Source organism: Gymnoscopelus braueri (assembly GCF_963280865.1).
Source record: "Gymnoscopelus braueri genome assembly, chromosome: 17".
Lineage (NCBI taxonomy): Eukaryota > Metazoa > Chordata > Actinopteri > Myctophiformes > Myctophidae > Gymnoscopelus > Gymnoscopelus braueri.
The window spans coordinates 48,016,999-48,041,262 of record NC_137617.1 but is presented as its reverse complement, the minus strand read 5'-3'; the positions used below and the strand labels follow the sequence as shown (position 1 = coordinate 48,041,262).

The following is a 24,264-nucleotide window of genomic DNA, read 5'->3' as shown; positions in this document are numbered from 1 at the left end:
TACACTTCAAGGTCATGCACAGATTACATTACTCTAAGGTTAAAACAGTGGCGCAGCCAGAACGCTAGTATAGGCTGGGCCTGAGCAGGAGCGGGTGGGCAGACCCGTGCCCCAGCCTGTGAGCGCGAAAATTTTCGGTTATTGCGCGGATATTGGGCGTTTTTGGGCGTATTTTTTTTACTTTATTTCGGTTTTAGGGTTAGGGTTGGGTTAGGGTTATGTTATTTAATTCTTATTTTTGCCTGATTTTACCGATTCTTTATCCAAAAACTAATTATAAAAAAATAAAAATAAAATAATTCCCCCCATTTTTTTTTTTGCAAAATCGATTGGGTGGGCCACCTCTCTATGTGGGTGGGCCACAAAAGGCAAATAGACTAAATAAGTACTTCATAGTCTAAACTAAAAACAGTGCAAATAATAGTGCAATTCATCTGTGATTCAGTTCATCTATGATTCAGTTCATCTGTCATATTGACTACCGTCCTTAATGTCCTCGGCTACTGATCGCACAGTGGCAGGAAAAAAACTGTTAAAAAGCGTGTTGTGTGGGTGGAGATGCTCTCTGGCCTGTGGTGTCTCAGGTTGTGTCCTGAGTCCCTCCATACAAACAGAGGGTGAGCAGGATGATGTAGATCCTTAACTCATTGACTACTATTGAGTATACTCGTCATTTCAATCCAAGGCTCACACCGCCATTGACGAGTCACTCGTCATGTGGTGTTTTCAGTGGTTTACGATAGAGGGTGCTCTTCCGCAGCCTCTGAATGATGATGATGATGATGATGATGAAGAGTACAGCCAAAGATCACATGATCACAACAAAATCAATATGGTTTAGTTACCGTGTATTTTAGCTTTTTGCCGAAAACAAGATAACTCAAGGATTAACTCAACGCCACAATGTTTTTCTCCAAATCTACGAGACTCTACTACGTATTTTAGTATTTTAAAGTGATCGGCGGGTGGATTATTGTAATATTATATGATTTTTTTAAAGGTTGGAATCGACGGCAAGGGCAGCTATAGACAATGTTTTAACTCTGGCAGTCAATGAGTTAAGAATGCCCTGTGCTCTCCTCCTACAGTGCTGTGTGTAGAGTGTGGGAGGTCCGTCCTAAAATCAAGAATTACTTCCTTTGTTTTGTCCACATTGAGGACGAGGTCATTGCCATCTCCGTAGCTGATGCTGTTGTTCATCTGTTCCCTGTACACTGACTTGTTTCCTCACAGGATGGTTGTGTCATCAGCATACTTTATTATGATGTTACTCTTTTGGGTGGAAAAGCAGTCATGCGTGTACAAGGAATAGAGTTTAGGATTTAGGACTTGTTCCAGTACTAACTGTGAACTCGGCTGAGATCTTATTTCCCATCCTCACCACTTATATATATAATATATAATATCCAGTTGCAGCTGGGTGTAGGTACACCGAGGTTTGCCAGTTTCACAGTTAGTTTATTATTATTACACATCTCTTCTTGTACAGTCCTGGAGGCGTGCTTTCGAATCACACCGCACTCTATCCAAAGTGCCTTTTAGATCTCCTTTTAAAACACCATTCTGTTTGCTGCAGGCTATCTATCTATAGCGATTACAACGCAATTATTATATTTCATACATTTTAAAACACCATTCTGTTTGCTGCAGGCTATCTATCTATAGCGATTACAACGCAATTATTATATTTCATACATTTTAAAACATCATTCTGTTTGCTGCTGCTTTATTTCCCCCCTTTCTCTTATGGATGATTTTCCTATGAATGGAAGTTTAATTTATACATATAATACTGTACATATTTGTATTTTCTACACGCTTATTTGCATAGTATTGTATATAGCACTATGGCTTGTTTCCATTGGGGTCCTTTGAATAAACGAGTAGAATAAAAATATATCTAATATTAAATGTTTTAAAAGGCGATCAGAAAAGGGGGGGAAATAATAAATGTTAAAAGCAGCAGCAAACAGAATGGCATTTTAAAAGGCGATTTAAAATAACTAACTAATATTATTAAATATAGGTGTTTTAAAAGGCGATCTAAAAGGCACTTCAGATGCGGTGTGATTCGAAAACTCGCTCCCTGGAGCGCGGGGAGCTCGCATCCCATTATACGCTCTGCTGATCGCACCACTCGCTGTACGTTTTTCTTTTCTCAGGCAGGGTAGTTTCCGAACCAGGCGATAACACAGCCTGACAGTATGCTTTCAATGGAGCTGTTGTAGTACTGCCTGAGGATGCAGGGGCCTACTCCAAACCTCTTCAGGCGGCGAGATCAGTACAGTCGCTGCTGTACGACAACCCAGGGTGCCACGGCACCCACTTTCAGAACCCCTGCCCTAAGGCAATGGGATTGAAACTCCAGGCACTTGTGTTGCGCTTTGCACTCAAAATGTGCCTCATACAGTATTTAAATCTAAACATGTTTATTTGATGAATGGTCCATACTACAATGGGCCATATTTGATTTCACCTAACCAATCATTAACCATTAAAAAGGTAAACTGATAGCTAATGATTACCGTATTTTCCGCACTATAAGGCGCATCTGAGTATAAGGCGCACCTTCAATAAATGTATTATTTTCATATATAAGGCGCACCGCATTATAAGGCGCATCCGCACTATAAGGCGCACTGACGGTGCGGCTTATAGTGCGGAAACCAAGGGAACCAATATTGATACATATATAAGGCGCATCGGATTATAAGGCGCATCCGCACTATAAGGCGCACTGACGGTGCGCCTTATAGTGCGGAAAATACGGTAGTTAAGGAAAATCAAAACACTTCCCCCTTGGAAATCACTTAAGCCATGCTAATGTTAAACTGAAGCGGTCTTCAATCTGTTGAAATATTAATGTATGTGGAAATTCGGTTCTTCTTTTTAATATATTTTTTCTTTGTAGATTGTGTGTTAATATGAAACAGGTATGAAGAGGTAGGATATTATAAGCATTAGCTTCTTCCTGCTCCTTTTTTAACACATCTATGATTTATTGTTCATTGAGATAGTTGGATTTGTTTTGAATATATTTTGTATTGTTTTATTGTGACCTTTTTCTTGTATGGTGTTCGAAACAAATAAAAAGAAAAAAGAAAGTCTGATATCAGACTATCTGTTAACTCCTTTTTTTTAAATTAAATGGTAAATTTAGTTCTTGCTCTTGAAGCTTATCTGTATCTCTCCACTCCTATCTGTACCTGTGTTGAAACGATTGAACTTCCCTCGCTGGATCAATTTGATCTATTTGTCTTATTATCTATCATCACAATTATTTTTGGCCCGAAGCGAAACTGGAAGAGCAGATGCAATCTTTCTGTCTCATCTTGGTGTCATTCTTACTTCATGCCATGATCTGCAGTTGGGGGCGAGGTAGATGCGGAAAGTGTGAGTGTCGATAATGCTGTCCAGATCCTCGTAGACCAGCACTGCTCCGTGGGGTTCCTGCTGTGTGTCCCGGGCGATGGCACCCACAGGAGACAGGGAGGACACTGACCACTTTAGATGACTACCAGAGGACTGGACTCTCTCAATGACGGGATCCTTACCAGTGACGTGTAGGACACCAAATACCTTCTCTTTTTTCTGGCCTGCAGGTGAAGATAATGAGGAGGAAAGATGGGGGGACAGTTTAATAGAGACAAGACAAAATGCATTGAAGCCAAAAAAGGCTGAAGACAGACAATAGTGTAGTTGAATTCACAGTATTGTATGATATTATATAAGGAAGATGTGTAGTTGTACAGTCAATAATAAATATGTCAGAGGCAGCATATCTCCTCACCAGCCAGGCACAGGGAGTGGGGGAACTGGATGGTCTTGAGGGCAGATGCATCCTTGTTGACTGTCTGTACGTTGAATATGGGACCAGCAATCGTCCAGGGGTTCTGGACGAACTTGTTGAACTTGGACCAGGACAGGATGGAATAATTCACCAGAACACGCTCCGACGCCTCAAATATCAAGCCTGTTGATGCACACTCATATGTCCTCCCCTGTCCTTCCAGCTGAGCCCTAAAGAATGAAAACACACACACACACACACACACACACACACACACACACACACACACACACACACACACACACACACACACACACACACACACACACACACACACACACACACACACACACACACATACACACACACACACGCCAATATAATAGTCTTATAAGGAATATAAATATAATGAAACCAGATATGCATATGAAGTCAAAGTGATGGGTATTTTCAATGGAAAAAATATCTCTGTGACGCAGGGGGATAGTGGCCTCTAGTGGCCTCTATTGGCAGTGACGTCAGACTTCGGTTCTCTACAGTATGAAACCAGATAAGCAGATGATGTCAAAGTGATGTCCAGACTCACTGTAAGCGTCCTCTGGAGAGTTTCTCAGGAATGATCATCTCATCACCGTAGCTCTACCAAGCAAACACACACAGGAGATCATACATACTGTACATATACTGTACATACATCAAGAAGAGTATCTGATTTGAACAAACTGACCTGCTGGACATGTTGGCATTTTTCACAGCATGATCCCAAGTACACCTCATCTGGAGGGACAAACAACAACAATTACACATATTTACACTATATTGGTGATGTTGTATCATACAGTATTTATCCTATTGAAAAGCTCAGCTTCAGGACCAGGGCTTAATCATGGACAGAAACATAAGAATCATCAAGTCAAATGTTCTCATGATGTGAAAGGGACCAACATTCTGAGAGAGGAGATGAATTCCACAGTTTGAACAGGTGTAGATTTAGATTTATGATTTATATATTTATAAATCCATTCAGTAAACTCTCTCCTACCATTATCATAATCATCCAGATCAGTTTTCTTCAGCTCTGCAGGAAGGACATTAAAGAGAAAACGTTTAGGTGTGTGTAATCATTCATGTTGTATTCACACCAACACTCACAGGTCATTGTAGTGTTAAATGTTTTACCTTCCTCTCCACTTTCTATCTCCATCATCCTCATCATGTTCATGCAGTTTTCTGTAGAGAGTAAAGACAGAGGACAGTTAGTGGATCAGAGGCAGCTTGGAGGTTTACAGTGTAAAAGATGAATATGATCCATGTCTCTCACCAGAATCCTCATCCTCCTCTTCTTCCTCTGATGAGATGTTTTTAGACAAATCCTAAAAATGATGAGGGGAAGAAATTAACATTCCGAATGTAACAGGATCTTTTACTTCATCTATAAACCAAGTACACATTCTTCTGATTATTTCTGGCAAATCACTTACAGTAACTCATTTAAGATGTCCATTATCCAAGGACAGATATGTGATTGGTCTTTTATGGACATACAGGGTGCAGTGGGTGCCAGGCACCCATGACCAACAAATGACATGAATAAACATAAAATAAATCTGTGTTGTTCTGAAAATGACCATTTATGATGGAGAAATTACATGAAAAAACATTGAACCAAGATTGTTGTTAAGAAAACAAAAAAAGAAGGATTTTCACTTTATATACCTTATTTTCAATGAATTAATTAAACACTAATATGAAGTTTGTTGGATTACGTTTTTACAACATGAATTGTATTTTAGGTTTTAGGAGAATCATTTCATTATAATATAATGAAATGATCCTCCCAAAACTTTTAAAATTACAAAATTACAAAATACAAAAAGAATCATGATTCTTTTTGCACTATTTTGTGTGTTTTTCTCTAATTTAATCTCCTCTCTTCTCTTGTCGAGGGAGATTCTAGGAGTCCTACTTTAATAATGATTTGGTAATTAATTGCATAATTCTGATTATGTACATTTTGAGTTGTTATTATTAACATGTTAATGTATTGAATCCAACCTATGCATCTGCACTAACACACAAAGGTGCAAATATTTGCCTAAACTAAAGTTTCATCATGAAACATCTTCATCTCTCACACTCATCACATCAGCGTCTGCCTGGGTAGGAACTTCACTCATGGTCTCATATTCTGAAGAGGATGGTGTTTCACCTCTCACTGGAACACAAGACAACAGACAGCAAGACATTTACAATGATAATAATAGAACACAAAATAACTTACACTGATTATATTTATTATTCTATTATTATTATTATTATTATTATTATTATTATTATTATTATTATTATTATTATTACCCTTATTATTATTATTATCATCATCATCTTGCTACCTAATTGAAGCCCGGTCCTGCCAGCCTGTATTTCTGCGGACTACTAGATCAGAGCCAAGCAGTTGTCCAATTCTCTCCCAACTCCCAGCTACAAAAATGGCTCATGGCTCTGGCTAGGCAACCATCTACTTTTCCACCTTCACATTTGTCTCGCACATGGAATACCGAAATGCTCGCCCCAAATCACAGTCCTTATCTTCAGTAAAACAAATACAAGAATACAAGAACCGCTGGTCCGCGAAAAAAAATGGGGGCGAACGTGATTTGGGGCGAGTACTGGCTACCAACACAAGCCGCCACCCTGGCCGGTAACCGGTCAGACGGACACCAAAACCATATGGGCATTACGGATAACTGGGCAACAAAACCATCTGGGAACTAGGGACATGTGGGCACTAGGGACATGTGGGCACTAGGAACACGTGGGCACAAGGGACACGTTGGCACAAGGGACATGTGGGCACCTGGTCAACTGGGCACTAGGGACAACTGGGCACCAAAACCAACTGGGCACTGGGGACATGTGGGCACCTGGACGAGTGGGCACTTAGGGGTGGAGACATCTTGGCACTAGGGACATGTGGGCACCTGGAGAGACTAAAGCTTTTGATAATTTTTCATCGTTAACGTCTTTTGTGTACTCTGAGCGAATTTGAGGCGGATCCGGTAATCCGCCTAGGAGGAGTTCGCTAAAGTACAACGAAAATGGCATGAAATGAACAAAAACGCCAATATTAATTAAAAATGGGCGACCTCCTGTTTGGTTTCGGTCATGGCTCCAAGAGACTTTTTCGTAAGTCGGGACATGATACAGGTGTGTACCAATTGTCATACATGTAGGTGAAACCGTATTGTGGGGCTTGAAGCACAAACTTTTGTAGGTGGCGCTAATGAGCCAATAGGCCAAGCCTCTTTTTGAGACGATTTAAATCTTCGCCACTAGTAATGTGTGTGCAAAGTTGCGTAACTTTTGGAGTACGCATTGCCCCTCAAAAACACGATTCTTTATCGGGAAGCGGAAGCGGAATAATAATCATTGCAGTTTCAATAGGGCTTCGCACTACTGTGCAGTGCTCGGGCCCTAATTAAAGCTGCAAGCAGCGAAGAACGGGCCCTCGACGTTCTGTCCAAGATACAACCCTGTAAGGCTACAGGGCTTAAGCAATTTCAGCCCGTCCCTATTGGCCGTCTAAGTGTACCTATCAAATCTTGTAGGTATTCGATGCTCGGAACCAGTGTTATGGCTGTTTAAAGCCCAGCCAATAGGAAGACAGAGGGTGCGGGCCTTCAGCAATTACAGCTCGTCCCTATTGGTGGTCTAAGTCCACATACCAAATTTGTACTCTGTAGCATGCTACGAACTCAAGTTATGGCTGTTTAAAGACCAGCCAATAGGAAGATAGAGGGGGGCGGGGCTTCATAAATTACAGATCATCCCTATTGGTGGTCTAAGTCCACATACCAAATTTGTACTCGGTAGTATGCTGCGAACCGAAGTTATGGCTGTTTAAAGCCCAGCCAATAGGAAGACAGAGGGGGCGGGGCTTCAGAAATTACAGCTCGTCCCTATTGGTGGTCTTAGTCCACATACCAAATTTGTACTCGGTAGCATACTGCGAACCGAAGTTATGGCTGTTTACCCTTTAACAGTCTGCGCAACCAATTGGTAGAGCACATTTTAAGTCTCATTGAAAACATTGCTGAACTTAACTCAACCTGATTGAGCCCTTTCTACCATTTGGTTGAGGTATGTTATGGCAAAAAAGGTCCACCAGATGTCACTGTTTCCCAGTCACATGGATTCTCAGGTAGCCACTTTTTAGGAAGTGAAAATCAATTAAGCCACTCCTGAAAGGTGGGCTTTTTTGGTTGAAATTTCAGAGGTAAGACAATTTTTTTTGTCATATTATCATCTCAGAGGTGTTACTGAACCTGATTATGTAACTTGATACAATAAAAAAAAATCTAATAATGGTATAATAATTTTCTGAAAACATGCTCTACCAAACGGGTTGTTTTTCACTTTATGGTAAAAGTAGTGAAGCTAAACTAAAGTAATTAAAATGTACTATTTGCTATGGATAAATAGGGCTTCTGCTAATTCAGTGTTGTTAATATAATACATAAATGTTATTTCATTATATTCATGTTGAAAAAAATGTATTAGTATGATTTTATTCCCATCTAAAAAAACATGCTCAACCAAATGGTTGAATTGTCATTTAGTGGTAAAGGCAGTGGTGCTGAAATAATAAATGGACCAATTTGATGATCTGAGTGATGAAGAAGATGACCAAAGAGATGATGCTGATCAACTCTCACAAGCAGAAGAGACTGGGGAACATTATGGGAGACATTGATCTTTCTGACATTCTGGTACAAGTGCTGATATTGTGCATGTTGGCTCACTGGAAACACTGTTACACCAGTGGGTCTCAGAGTGTGGTCCTGGGACCCTCATGGTTTATTGAGAGGGTTCCAAATGGCCCGTTACAGGTGTGTAACACTGAGAGTGTACAAATAAGGGTACATTTGGTTCCATTAATACTCTCTCAAAGTTTTGGGGGTCCTTGAAATTAAAAAGTTTTAGAACCACTGTGCTACACTAAATGGACCAGAGCCTTCATTAGCATCATTGGTAATGCCTGTGAAGCAAGTAAGGAAGAGGCCCAATTTCTTTCAAATATGTCTGCTGTGCATAGAGCCTATTAGTTTGGACTCAGGCCAGGTGTGATTGCCTAAATCAGCCACCACCCATACCACACTGGTTTATTTCTACATAGGCTTGCACTTTTGAATGTATTTTGATACATTCGCTATTATAATGTGTTTTGTTTTTGTTGATTATTTACATTTCCAACTTGTATACATAGTCATGTTCATAGACAGAGATATGAAATATCTATATTTCTCAGTGAATGCATATACATCAATGTTAATGCATGAAACTTTTACCATTACCATAAAGTGACATCTCAACCGTTTGGTAGAGGCCTATATTTGGAAAACTGTTGGGTCTGTTAAAGAAATTATAATTGATTGTTGTTACTATTGCCCCAAATAAATACAAAATGCAAAGAAATAATTTTTCCAATGCTTTTTTCTTGGGGTGACCTTTAAAGGGTTAAAGCCCAGCCAATAGGAATTGTAGATTCCGGCTATTTTCACTTCCTGTTTGGCGTTGAAGTTGGACGCTTCGCCACGGTCAAGCCGTTTCACGAAAACTCAAGCTTTTGATAACTTTTCATCGTTAACGTCTTTTGTGTACTCTGAGCGAATTTGAGGCGGATCCGACAATCCGCCTAGGAGGAGTTCGTTAAAGTGTGTGAAAATGGCCTGAAAGGCGTGAAAATTGCCTGAAATGCAAAAAAAGGCACTATAAATTCAGAATGGTCGACTTCCTGTTTGGTTTTGGTCATGGCTCGAAGAGACTTTTTCGTAAGTCGGACATGATACAGGTGTGTACCTATTTTCATACATGTAGGTGAAACCGTATTGTGGGGCTTGAAGCACGAACTTTTGTAGGGGGCGCTAATGAGCCATTAGGCCACGCCCCTTTTTGAGACGATTTAAATACGTAATTTTTCGCCACTGGTAATGTGTGTGCAAAGTTGCGTAAAGTTTTGGAGTACGCATTGCCCCTCAAAAAAAATTACGGCCCCTCATTATCGGGAAGCAGAGGCGGAATAATAATCATTGCAGTTTCAATAGGGCTTCGCACTGCTGTGCAGTGCTCGGGCGTAGTAGCTCGAGTACAACCTGTGAAAATGGCGTGAAATGCACAAAAACGCCACTATAAATTCAAAATGGCCGACTTCCTGTTTGGTTTCGGTCGTGGCTCCAAGAGACTTTTTCATAAGTCGGGACATGATACAGGTGTGTACCGATTTTTATACATGTTGGTGAAACGGTATTGTCGGGCTTGAAGCACAAAGTTTTGTATGGGGCTATTGAGCCATTAGGCCACGCCCCTTTTTGAGGCGATATAAATACGTATTTTTTTGCCACTGGTAATGTGTGTGCAATGTTGCGTAACTTTTGGAGTACGTATTGCCCCTTAAAAACGCGATTCATTATGGATAAAATAATAATGATAATCATTGCAGTTTCAATAGGGCTTCTCACTACTGTGCAGTGCTCGGGCCCTAATAATCAATGCAGTTTCAATAGGGCTTCGCACTACTGTGCAGAGCTCGGGCCCTAATAATAATCATTGCAGTTTGAATAGGGCTTCGCACTACTGTGCAGTGCTCGGGCCCTAAATATAGCTGCAAGCAGCAATAAGCGGGTTCGAGGGATAAGGCAAAAAGCGATATGCAACAATAGCACAATAAGACGTAGAAACAGAATAGATTGAACTTGAGACAAAGCAGCCCATGCAATGAACAAATGAGCATTCTCAACAGCTGAGCAGAGGGATTGTGGATAGTACGGAGGGGGGCAATTGGGGTTGAGAACCTTACTCATGGACACTTCAAACCATGGCCATTGACAGGAATCGAACCCTTGACCTTTGGGACTCATAGGCTGGCACACTACCAGCACTTACAGGTATAGACTCATTTGTTTGCTAATGTTGCTACCCTTTAAATGGCCATGGCCAATAACGTGGCATTGGGCGCTTAAAGTTAAATATTTGAAAAACTACACATTATTTCAAAGAAAAAGCCACCAGGCCACTAATGAGTTGTGAGTGAAGACAGGTGTATTGGTGATGAGTGAGAGCAGGTGAGAGGGGGGGATCCAATCCATGGGAGTAGGGGGAAGGTTGCTGACTAGATGACTCTTTTCTACACCCACCCTCACTAACCTTAACCTCAGTAAAACAACGACCTAACCTCAAGAAACACTATTTGTAAAACTAAGAATTCCAAATGATGATCACCTCAACACATTGTTGGGGACAGGGATCGAACTAGTGACCTATGGATTTAAAGGCTGCCTCTCTTCTCATTGAAATAGAGATATGACCTCCCTGATGGTGTCTGTTGATATCTATAGTTTTTTCCGTCCGTAATGAACCAAGCCTCTGTTTCGCTAACTACTCTAGATCAATGGTTCACAAAACAATTACCAATAAAGATTTTTTGTGTCTCCTCGGAATGGAAACTAGTGAAAATAGTCGACCTAGAAGCTCACAACGCGTTGCTATCTGAAAAGTTGTGAGATTGTAGATCGGCTATTTTCACAAGAAAGTATGTCATACAACCAATTGGAGTAAGATGAAAATGGCCTGAAAGGCGTGAAAATTGCCTGAAATGCAAAAGAAAGGCACTATAAATTCAGAATGGTCGACTTCCTGTTTGGTTTTGGTCATGGCTCGAAGACACTTTTTCGTAAGTCGGGACATGATACAGGTGTGTACCTATTTTCATACATGTAGGTGAAACCGTATTGTGAAACCGTATTGTGGGGCTTTATTTTTTTTAAATTGCACATGTCTGAATTAACAGGGTCATGTTTTGTACAATGCAATTTAAATTTAAATGTAAACTGTATAGAGTGGGGTTTGAAGGGGGGACCTTCGGAACAAGAGGCTAACATTTTACTGATTGAGCTATTCAATCCACAGCCTTAGTCAGTGAGAAAGGAGAATCCAACAAAACAAGACAAAAGGGGGAATGAAGTACGTCATACATTGAAAATAACTACTCTCAAATAAGCGTTTCATGATATCTTTAACAATTGCAGATTTATTCATTGATACAGTCATGTTGTGTGCAATGCAATTGAGATGAAGTCTGCATGAGGTGGGACTCGAACTGGTGTCCCTGTGGTTGCAAGGCATATAGTTTACCAATCAGCCATTGGACCAACAGACGTGAACTGGTGAAAAAGAAGTTCACACAGATGACACAGTTTCACGCAAATTGCTCAGAAATCCTGGGTTGAAATGTTTTTCAAACTGCTCAATATGGCGGAAAATCTAAGGGCCGAGCTTACTGGTCAAAGTGATAGATGTGTTCCTCATGAGTCAAGGCACATGTGTAATCAAGTTTCACGGCTGTCGGCCAAACGAGGCATGACTTTTGCCTGTTTAAAGTTTGCATTTAAAAAAAATTGCTATAGCGCCCCCCTTTGACCAATTGGAGTAAGATTGGTTTCAGTGATACTTGGAATGACCCTCTACATTACTGCAAAGTTTCAAACACATGTGAGTCTGCATGTATGTGTTAGGAGCAGATGAATAATTGTCATAAAACTGCAATATTCATTGGCTCTTAAAAGCTTCATTTTTTCACTTATGGAAAATCCGCTTCCTTAAGTTTGTCGGCAGAGGTCCAAAGCTCATGTGTAAAAAGTTTCGTGCAGATTGCTCAAAGATCCCAGGAGGAGATTTTTACTGTTTTTCATATAATACAAAATGGTGGGAGATCTAAAGGTCAAAGGTCAAAAGTATATCAGAATATGAAAGTTGTTAGGCATGAGGAGACGCATGTGTGTATCGAAGTTTCATGGCTGTAGGTCAAACAGTGCATGAGTTGTACTTGTTCAAAGTTGGCATTTTCAATTGAGTGCTACAGCGCCACCCTTTGGCCAATGGTTGCGAGTTTCGTGTCTTCGCCGTTTGGCAAAGCCCTCTATCATATTGCAGAGTTTCGTAAAAAGTTACCACACGGTTGGGCCAGAACTGCAAAAACGGCGGAAGAAAAGAGGCAGTTTCAAAGAAGTTTCGAGCCTTATAGGCCTCGAACCCTCAATAATTAAAACGTACAAGTTCTCGCGAGATTCTGGGCGCATGTAACCTTAAATGGCAGCTGGTCTCGCGAGATCACAGAGCCGTCAGTTTGAGAGGCAGACGGGAGAAGTCTCCCCTCAAGGTTTTACTTCATCGTTCAACGGTGTCCCGCATGAACGCGAACCGATCTACAAGTCCACAAGGCGTCACTGATGCAATGTGTTGTGGGCTTGTAGATTAGCTGTGTTTGCCACGGGACACCGCCACACGACAAAGGATAAATCAGCTTGTGACAAAGGCATATAATTTTATACTGCTTGACCTATGCATGTTGTTGTATTTGATGTATATAATGTAACATGTTGTACAGCTGTTTCTGGCATTAACTCGCTTTCTTTTTTTTTGGGTCTATTGGGCCAGTCTCTGGTCTAAATTATGGTAATTGGACCGGTCGGGCCCAGTTCGGGCTTAATCTTATTCAGGCTGGGCCAGGCCGGGCTGGGCTTTAATTTTCAGGCCGGTTGAGAACTCTACCAGTAACTCCTTAATTACCCACTCCTTGTGAGTGAGAAGAGTGTTAAACAAGGCCTCTGCTGCTACAGTGGTGGTCACACTGCCAAGGACCCTCCCTCCTCATGCATTGTTGGGCTGTGTTCTCAGCTTGAACGTTGTGGGCCATTTCACGATGGAACCCTCTACTTGGCCTCCACATTCTTGACTTTACTGGCTAAAGCCCCCCAATTACTCCTCAAGAAATCCTGTTTGTCTTTATGCAAGTCAAATGATAACATACTGTAACTAGAAATATTGTTCCTGAAGAAACAATGTGGGCTCGCTTTAAAGCCAAAAACCTGTAGTTATAAAAAGTACAAATTCAGTTTGACTCGGTATCTCTGTCTTTGTGTCGTGTGTGGGTGCAGACTTGCCTCCGGTTGATCAGATCGGGGGCACCCGTTATCATTCTCCTAATTGTCATCAGTTAAACGCCTACTTGAATAGCTGATGGTAGTAAGGGGTTGGAGGGGTATAGGGGGCAGGAGCGATGGCTGTGGGGTGCTTCCCCCTGGCTCCAGTGAGCTTGTAGATTAGCTATTGACTATGGTTTAAAGTGTGTGTGTGTGTGTGTGTGTGTGTGTGTGTGTGTGTGTGTGTGCGCGCGCGCGTGCGTGTGTGTGTGTGTGAGAGAGAGGGGGTATGGGGTGTGGGGGTGGAGGGAGTTGTGTGGGTTATGTTGACCAATACACACCATTAGTGTTAAATTGGAGCTTGAAATTTTCAAAATTATTGCCATCAAAAGTTCACCCATCTACACGCTGATGGCGGAGGAAACCATGCATGGCACCTGCTCATCGTGAGCAATCAGGGGTTCAGCATCTTGCTCAAGGACACTTCGGCATTAATTCAGTGGGAGCCCGGGATCGAACTGTGAACCTCACAGTTGCCATCCGGGCGCTCTACCGGCCACTCTACCCCTGAGCCACTGCCGCCACATCTACTCACACTTTCCAAAGACTGTCAAGCTTTTTCCACATCACATAGATCGGCTTTTCTTTTGTATAGTTTGTATGACAGAGGGGGGTATGTCAAGTGATGTGGGGTGGCGGTGGAGTATGGGGTGTATGTGTGGGTGTGCGTGTGCGTGTGCGTGTGTGTGTGTGGAGGGGGGAGTTTTGGAGCTTGCAGTGTACAAACGTTTTAGCATCAAAATATACTTTGAGTACCAAAGTAAAAGTACTCACATTTTCAGAAAATAGCCAATCTACAAGCTCATAACGTGTCACACATCGGCTGTATGTGGTTACTGTAGGTTTTGTATTTATAATAAAATCTGCAAAGTAACAAGTAACTAAAGCTGTCAAATGCTGTCATTGTACTGGAGTAGAAGTAACAAAAATGGAAAGTAAAGTAAAAGGACCTCAAAATTAAACTGTGCATTGTAAGCACTTGCATAGTACTTGAGTAAATATAAACTGCTCAAAATAAGTTCGGAAACTTAACTTCGGTCAATTATATCTCCACTTTAATAATACCAATTGGTATTGTGTTTTATATCATTTTTACTGTTGATTAGTCACCTTTACAACGAGGTACAGCTTGTAAGGATCGGGCATTGGTGGAATGAGCAACACAGCTAAACGTGTGGGTAGCGCCTCCAAAAGATTTGCCAAAATCACCCAATATGCTTCTGTTGGTAATCGCTCTTGTTTTGAGCAACCTGCCAGCACACACCTGCTGAGAGGTGTGTGCCAGTAGTCACAGTTCTTACTGTATGGTGTATGATATGAAATGTAAATCTTATCATAATCACAGTAATTATTAATCATGTCTTCCATCGTATTCAAGGTATTTTGGAGAGAAATGAAACCAGCTTTCAGTTTAAAGCACTGCAGAGGGGAGGTGTTTGCCTCAAATTGCCCTTTTCCCAAAAGACCCTTTTGAAATATATATTAGGGCTGGGACTCGATTAAAAAAATTAATCTAATTAATTAGAGGCTTTGTAATTAATTAATCGCAATTAATCGCATTTTAATCGCATATCAATATTTGACATGAGAACAGTGAAAAGCAATTTTTTCAAATGGATTTTGGCATATCTCTTTAAGTACATGTCATATATTTTGTGCGTGAGTAGGCTGCCGCGGCGCAGTGATTCTGGACACAAACACTAGTACCATGTGACAGAGGGGTCGAAATTGAGCGAAACCTGCTCTATATGGTAGAAATAGGTCAACAATACAAATGACGCTAGTTTTTTAAATTAATTTATTTTTAATGAGCGGCCCCCACCAAATCTACTAATCTACCGGAACTACTTCATATTTATCAGAACCGGACCATAACTCTGACCGCGGGACTCGGGCAATCAATTAATACCTTTGCAACCACTACATTAATGGTAAGTATTCCATACAGAAAATACTCAAAAAATCTGAACTAACCCTTTAAGTACAATTTCGAGGTATTTGCACTTGACTCGAGTATTTCCAATTTCTAATACTTTTACTTCTACTCCACTACATCTCAGAGGCAAATATTGTACTTTTACTCCACTACAATTATTTGAAAACTTTAGTTACTAGTTACTTTGTAGATTTCGATTATTATTACAAAACATACAGTAACCACTTAAGCCCTATATTTGCCATTTGAAAATAGCAGATCTACAAGCGCAATGCATTGTTAGCTTGTAGATCTGCTATTTTCCACCACTGGAGGCTGGTAGAGTGGTGTTGTTACTGTTGTTTTATAGTAGTTTAATTAATTATTAATAAAAATCGCGCGCATGTGACCCGCACCGCATCGTGCACCCCTCCCCCCCAGCGCACCGCACCTCCCCCTAAACGGGACAAACGGGGTGGGGGGGAGCCCACGCGCGTAGGGGGGGCATCCATTACAGATTCTGATTTGCCCAGCCAACATTATCAAGCAGGCTATGCAGTCGTGTCTCAATTCATGATTTCGTGCACCGTGCTGGCTGCAGCTTGTTGTTGTGTGAGAAGCACGTTGGGATTGGTGCGCTGGTATAATCGGTCCGTCTGAAACTCGTCCAGCGAGAAACGTTCCGCGGTGCAAAAATAGGTGCGATTAAAATGCGTTTATTTTTTTAACGCGATATTTTTTCTGTAATTAATTGATCGAAATTAACGCGATAAAGTCCCGGCCCTAATATATATATATATATATTTTTTTATGGCCTGCCAAACATCTGTGGCCCTTATCAAGACAAACATTTGACAAATAATTATAATTTCAACAATCATAATTATTATTTATAATTAAAATTTAAATGAGCTGGCTGCCATCAGTCAGTTTTAGTCTCACTTTTCACCTGATGCAGTGATGTCAAGTGCCCTCCCAGGGGTCATCAACATGTCCGTACACGGACAAACATGTCCGTGGCAAGACATTTTTTATTTATTTAGAAAATAAATTCTAGATATATTCTATATATTTTCTTCATTATAATGTAGAACCATATAAAAATGCGTTTGAATAACTTGACCAAAATCACATAGGCCTAGCCCTAAATATATAATAATGGACTCCTGTGCCATATTGTCTACTCTATTCCAGGGCGCTACACATTTTAAACAAGCCATTTTTAAACAAGCCATCAAATAAATAAATAAAATATTATTTGGGGGGGAAAGCCGATCTACAAGCTCACAACACATCACAGCATGTTGTGAGCTTGTAGATCAGTAACTTTTTAGCCTATAATGACATGCCCAAAATTGGGATGTGGGTTAAAGTGGTAGCTATACTTTCGAAAACCTGGAGACTGGGAAGTTATCCACTGTATACTGGCAGGTGGCATTCCTGAGACAGGCATTAAATGTGGCATGGTCCGAGTATATTCCATGTTTGGGATTTCAATAATTAGGTCTTATCAGTACAGACAGTGCATTCATCTTACATCACAGGAGCAAAAGGGCCATACTTGAGGACAGGAAGAGATTAAGTTCTACCAGCTAAACTAGTTTTATGTGTGTCAACTTTAAGAGTTGTGGTTTCCATTAAGGTGAACAGGTACTAGCTATGTTGATGAGAAAGTCTAAGGTGTGCCGAATCGAACTATGGAAAATGACCTGAGAGTCAAAACAGATGATTATGTACTGTACACGATGACTGATTCTATATATTAGGGCTGGGACTCGATTAAAAAAATTAATCTAATTAATTAGAGGCTTTGTAATTAATTAATCGCAATTAATCGCATTTTAATCGCATATCAATATTTGACATGAGAACAGTGAAAAGCAATTTTTTCAAATGGATTTTGGCATATCTCTTTAACCCTCTAAGACCCAGCGATGCTTTAGAGCAACAATTATATTTTATAAAGAAAGGAGTTTAAATAATTTGTTTTTCTGTTATTTTTTCACCTCTAAATCCTCATTGGGTCCTATTGTTTAGTCTTACAATGCCATTGGCCAGGATATTTGCATATAAATACCCCCCACAGAGCCAGGAATCATCACAACTTGAAAAATCTCTGTTGGAACAGATCTCTTTTTTCTCTGGAAGATATTCCTCACAAAAACGTAAGTAATATGCCTGTAATATTTGTTTTGGTGAACATTACAATGTCTAGAACATGTACATATGTTATTATTGTGAAATATATGTCCCAAATTTAAATTATAGCATGATTCATACTTGTTGCTTTTGGTCAACGTTGGGCCCTCTTGGTTGCAAAAAAATACAAGGGCAGGCCTAATGTTCACCTGCTACTGTTCAGCCTTATATATAGTTTTCACAATAGATTTAAACAGTTATATGTGTATTTCCCCCACTTTGCATTACTATATATATATATATATATATATATATATATATATATATATATATATATGAGAGAGAGAAACAGTGAGAGAGAGTAGGCTATATGTGCATTTTTACTTTAATTTCTAATTTCCAATGATATTTGTAACCATTGTTTTAACAGTCAGAACCATACAAGCTGGTTCCTTTGTTCACAAAAACTGGATTGTTTGCTTTGAGCAGTAAGCCTCAGAAAATGTCCACCCAAACTTTCTCTCTCCCCCTAAACAATACATATTCAACCATAGTTTAACCAATATATTTCCTTGTTATTTCTCAGTATGTTTAATTTGCTTTCAATACTACAAGGACAGTGGGACCACTGTGGTACTTGTTGGGGGTTGTTCATTATTATTCATTATTCATTCAAGGTGTGGTGGGTACTTAGGGGCAATGGAATGATGCCCACTTAGGGGCAATCATCATCACACAATAGGTTTGCCAGACAGTATTGTATGACTTGTGAAATGTTGTTTCATCAGCAGTGATGTGTAAGCACTACTAAATGTACTAATGATATGTCTTTATTTCATTTCAGAATGCCACAACAACAGAAAGGGACTCGCTTCTCAGCCAGGGATGTTCTGGATATCGTGATGAACGGAGAGAGTGATGTTGACATAGACATCAATGAGACTGATGAAGAGTCAGATGAAGAGGACTGTGGCATGGGGTCCAAAGAAAACCAACCACCCAGTGAACCACCCAGTGAACCCACTGACCGCCCAGCAGACATTCAGCCACCCCAACTGACCAAACCCGCTCAGCGCCGTGATTCAAGATATCAGTGGCTGAAAAAGGACTTCATCAGCCCTAATACAGACTTTTCTGGCCCACCTCTGACCTCTGAAGATATGAGTTCTCTCCAAACACCACTGCAGTACTTCCGCCAGTTTGTGTCCAAAGACATGATTGATTTAATAAAATTGATTAAAAAATATGGCTTATTGGTGTTATTATTCATAATGTATACTGTTCTGAGGCCAAATATTATTCATAATTGATCTGAGGCCAAATAATAAACCATATAAATGAATCATTAAGTTGTTTTAGTGAAGTAATTACACATTTGCCATGTTATCCATAAAAATGGCCTATAGGAAATTTTGCTACCTGATGGACCCAATGTTGCTAAATGTCAACATTTGCATAAAAACTTACCAAAACATTTTCTTTTTAAAAACATTATATTTTCCTCTTCTAAATACTCCTACAAGACCATCTGAAAGGTTTTTAATTTTTTTTTGCAAGTACAAATATATCCGGGTCTTACAGGGTTAAGTACATGTCATATATTTTGTGCGTGAGTAGGCTGCCGCGGCGCAGTGATTCTGGACACAAACACTAGTACCATGTGACAGAGGGGTCGAAATTGAGCGAAACCTGCTCTATATGGTAGAAATAGGTCAACAATACAAATGACGCTAGTTTTTTAAATTAATTTATTTTTAATGAGCGGCCCCCACCAAATCTACTAATCTACCGGAACTACTTCATATTTATCAGAACCGGACCATAACTCTGACCGCGGGACTCGGGCAATCAATTAATACCTTTGCAACCACTACATTAATGGTAAGTATTCCATACAGAAAATACTCAAAAAATCTGAACTAACCCTTTAAGTACAATTTCGAGGTATTTGCACTTGACTCGAGTATTTCCAATTTCTAATACTTTTACTTCTACTCCACTACATCTCAGAGGCAAATATTGTACTTTTACTCCACTACAATTATTTGAAAACTTTAGTTACTAGTTACTTTGTAGATTTCGATTATTATTACAAAACATACAGTAACCACTTAAGCCCTATATTTGCCATTTGAAAATAGCAGATCTACAAGCGCAATGCATTGTTAGCTTGTAGATCTGCTATTTTCCACCACTGGAGGCTGGTAGAGTGGTGTTGTTACTGTTGTTTTATAGTAGTTTAATTAATTATTAATAAAAATCGCGCGCATGTGACCCGCACCGCATCGTGCACCCCTCCCCCCCAGCGCACCGCACCTCCCCCTAAACGGGACAAACGGGGTGGGGGGGAGCCCACGCGCGTAGGGGGGGCATCCATTACAGATTCTGATTTGCCCAGCCAACATTATCAAGCAGGCTATGCAGTCGTGTCTCAATTCATGATTTCGTGCACCGTGCTGGCTGCAGCTTGTTGTTGTGTGAGAAGCACGTTGGGATTGGTGCGCTGGTATAATCGGTCCGTCTGAAACTCGTCCAGCGAGAAACGTTCCGCGGTGCAAAAATAGGTGCGATTAAAATGCGTTTATTTTTTTAACGCGATATTTTTTCTGTAATTAATTGATCGAAATTAACGCGATAAAGTCCCGGCCCTAATATATATATATATATATTTTTTTATGGCCTGCCAAACATCTGTGGCCCTTATCAAGACAAACATTTGACAAATAATTATAATTTCAACAATCATAATTATTATTTATAATTAAAATTTAAATGAGCTGGCTGCCATCAGTCAGTTTTAGTCTCACTTTTCACCTGATGCAGTGATGTCAAGTGCCCTCCCAGGGGTCATCAACATGTCCGTACACGGACAAACATGTCCGTGGCAAGACATTTTTTATTTATTTAGAAAATAAATTCTAGATATATTCTATATATTTTCTTCATTATAATGTAGAACCATATAAAAATGCGTTTGAATAACTTGACCAAAATCACATAGGCCTAGCCCTAAATATATAATAATGGACTCCTGTGCCATATTGTCTACTCTATTCCAGGGCGCTACACATTTTAAACAAGCCATTTTTAAACAAGCCATCAAATAAATAAATAAAATATTATTTGGGGGGGAAAGCCGATCTACAAGCTCACAACACATCACAGCATGTTGTGAGCTTGTAGATCAGTAACTTTTTAGCCTATAATGACATGCCCAAAATTGGGATGTGGGTTAAAGTGGTAGCTATACTTTCGAAAACCTGGAGACTGGGAAGTTATCCACTGTATACTGGCAGGTGGCATTCCTGAGACAGGCATTAAATGTGGCATGGTCCGAGTATATTCCATGTTTGGGATTTCAATAATTAGGTCTTATCAGTACAGACAGTGCATTCATCTTACATCACAGGAGCAAAAGGGCCATACTTGAGGACAGGAAGAGATTAAGTTCTACCAGCTAAACTAGTTTTATGTGTGTCAACTTTAAGAGTTGTGGTTTCCATTAAGGTGAACAGGTACTAGCTATGTTGATGAGAAAGTCTAAGGTGTGCCGAATCGAACTATGGAAAATGACCTGAGAGTCAAAACAGATGATTATGTACTGTACACGATGACTGATTCATGAAGGGCATGGCAGGATTGAAAGGAATGCAGTGTCACAATAGTTTGATGCAAAGGTGCCTAACTTTGATCAGAGGTGAGTGGGAGGTCTGATGGTGAGGCTGTGGATCAAGGGTTGCATGGATTATGATTAAGTGTTACTATGGTTATTATTAGCATTATTGGACACTTTGAAACGCTTTCTCTCAACTGACATAAATCAACTTTACTTTACTCCAGTTCTGCCCTCCTTTTCCTCGGTGCTCCTTCTCAACAGATGACATGCCTTCTGTTTTTGCTCTTTTCCCACACCATTTCCACTGTGGTCACTCACATTACTGTTGACTTTAATTGTTTCATTGTCTGACACACCTCATACACTCCATTAATCCATTGTCTTAAAAAATAAAAATACTAGTATCCCACAAAGGGTTGAACGGATGTTTTGACATTTTCAGGTAATCTTGTTGTCTTGTTGTCCTCATATGATCAATCATGTACAGTTAAAACATACAATACCACAAATTTCCTGCATCATATTAATGAGAATGTCATCCTGACACTTTATGAGTCACCAAAATTATTGAAACGCATTTGTTTAAGATTCAATTGTGTATTTTAGAATATGTTTTTACATTATAATGAAAAATATGTAGGCTAAATATATTTTTATTTAAAAACAAAAAGGAAAAAAAGACACAGACATAGACAAGTCTTGCCACAGACATGTTTGTCCATGTACGGACATGTTGATGACCCCTGAAGGAGCTATTTGCTACCAAGGCAAAGGAGGGCAGAACTGGACAAGTAAAGCTGGTTGTCGTTAGTTGAGAGACAGTGTTTCAAAGTGTCCAATAATAACAATTATAACAACTATAATAACTATAATAACACTCCCCAATCATAATCCATGGTAACCCTCCATCCACAGCCTAGGACCTCCTCCAACCTAAAAGTTAGCTCACCTCTGATCAAAGTCAGGCGCCTCCGCATTAAACTATTGTGACACTGCATTCAATTAGAATCCTGGCATGCCCTTCATTAATCACTCATCATGTGCATATTTTTTTTGTCTCAAGTTTCCTTGTTGCAGTGTTCCATTGGCATTTTATCCTTGACGTTTCCGTGAGAAGCATTTACCATGCAATTACTATGTCTAATAAATCAAAACAAATCAAGTGTAGCTTGTAGGGTGTGTCTTACGTGTGCATGCCTTGGACTTTCTCATCAACAGAGAATACCTGATCACCTTAATGGAATGCACTACTGTACCTTGCCAAACCAAATGGTTTAGCTGGTAGAACTTGATATCTTTCTGTCCTCAAGTAACACTGTCTTTTGAAAAGGCAGCAATCTCTATATTAGCCATATGATGTATACTACGCACCCACTCACCTTTGCAGCTAAGTGGCCCTTTTGAGGTTGAAGCACTGTCTGTACTGATGAGACTCAACTATTATAATCCAAAATAATTAGGATTTAATTTGTTGGTCGCTCAGTAGTTAAAGCAGACATACTGTACTATTGTTTTAAAATGTGCAGCACATTGGAATAGACCCTATGACACATTAGGAGTCCATTAGTATACATTTAGGGCTAGGCCACCGTGTTTTTGGTACAATGATTATTTTGCATGTCCGTGGCGAAAATGAAATATTAATGAAAATGTCCATCACAAGCTGCCATGGTGATGACCCCTGCTCCCACCTCATTATCCTTGCAGCTGCAAACAACTTGATTTGATACAGGCAGCAAGCATGTTAAGTTCACTCCCCCATTAATAAATTGTTGCTTTAAGTTTTACACTTCACGTTCTGTGCAGATTAGCTAGCTTTTGTTAGCTTAGTTTGTACAGAGTCAGGTTCATTGTTTCTCCCTATTTCCAATCTACAGTATGTGATAATTAAGTAAACTGGCTCCTGGCTGTAGCAAGAGAATTATTTTTCCCTGGTCTGCTACTGCTGAAGCATGCATGCTACTGCATGCTGCATTAGTTTCTCACCTCAAATGTTTTGCAGGTACATATTTTAGTACATTTTGATCTTCACCTGCCTTATCTGTTTATTTGATCATTAGTATTGAAGAATGAAAATGGGAATGATGGCCAATAGGCTACATAGAGAAATGTTAAGTATTTAAATGTGTACATGGTAAGGAACGTAATGCTTATTTTACTGAAATTTGCACTGATGAAGTCCCACATGGACTGAAGCTGTCAAATGAAATTGTAGTTACTTTGCCCTCATCTTAAAGTTAACGTGTTAGGCTGTTTGTGGTATGATGCAGGGATAACGGGATAGCTGGGCACCTCAATGTAAAATTGGCTATTCTGTCCAACATGTTAAACAAATAAAATATTTGGAAAATGTTTTAAAGTAAAGTTTACATGATTAGAATATGCTTAAACATTCGGCAATTAAGGTCTAACATTTCTACAATTGCTACAAATTGCTACAAAACAGATCCAGTCATTTTGGGGCATAAACAAGAAGTTGAAGGATAATCTGATAATGATGTACCATGCATGTTCACATCATGTACACTTTACATTACTTTCAAATATATAAACTTGTACAATTTTGGTCAAAATAACATGGCCCATGTCATTACTGCCATTACCCTCAATGAGGCAGAGGAGAGGGTACTGGCAGTAATGACATGGGCCATGTTATTGTGGAACATCTTGCTCCAATAGCTACCAGCTACCAGTGCAATAGATTCAACATTAGCTTGCATCTGATATCAAATCAAGTATCAGTCTCTCAACAAAGCCACATTCTTTA

The 24,264-nt window shown here is 39.9% G+C and overlaps 2 protein-coding genes and 1 long non-coding RNA gene across 3 annotated transcripts in view; all 3 read right to left on the bottom strand.

The window, feature by feature from the left end:
* The window catches only part of LOC308105203 (uncharacterized protein), a gene marked incomplete at its 3' end in the record, with an annotated part of 438,556 nt that overhangs the window by 314,896 nt on the left and 99,396 nt on the right, over nt 1-24,264 (bottom strand). The window lies entirely within an intron of this gene.
* Nucleotides 4,186-5,021, bottom strand: LOC308104791. The gene is made up of 4 exons (XR_013934857.1): nt 4,970-5,021; nt 4,833-4,868; nt 4,518-4,567; nt 4,186-4,429 (listed from the first exon to the last, which is right to left on the bottom strand). It is a non-coding gene; the product is annotated as an uncharacterized lncRNA (long non-coding RNA).
* The window catches only part of LOC308104376 (NACHT, LRR and PYD domains-containing protein 1b allele 5-like), a gene marked incomplete at both ends in the record, with an annotated part of 41,702 nt that continues 23,339 nt past the window's right edge, over nt 5,902-24,264 (bottom strand). Inside the window, one exon of the mRNA XM_080454788.1 lies at nt 5,902-6,005. Within this exon, the coding sequence (XP_080310914.1) occupies nt 5,902-6,005 (104 nt within the window). The remainder of the gene's footprint in view (nt 6,006-24,264) is intronic.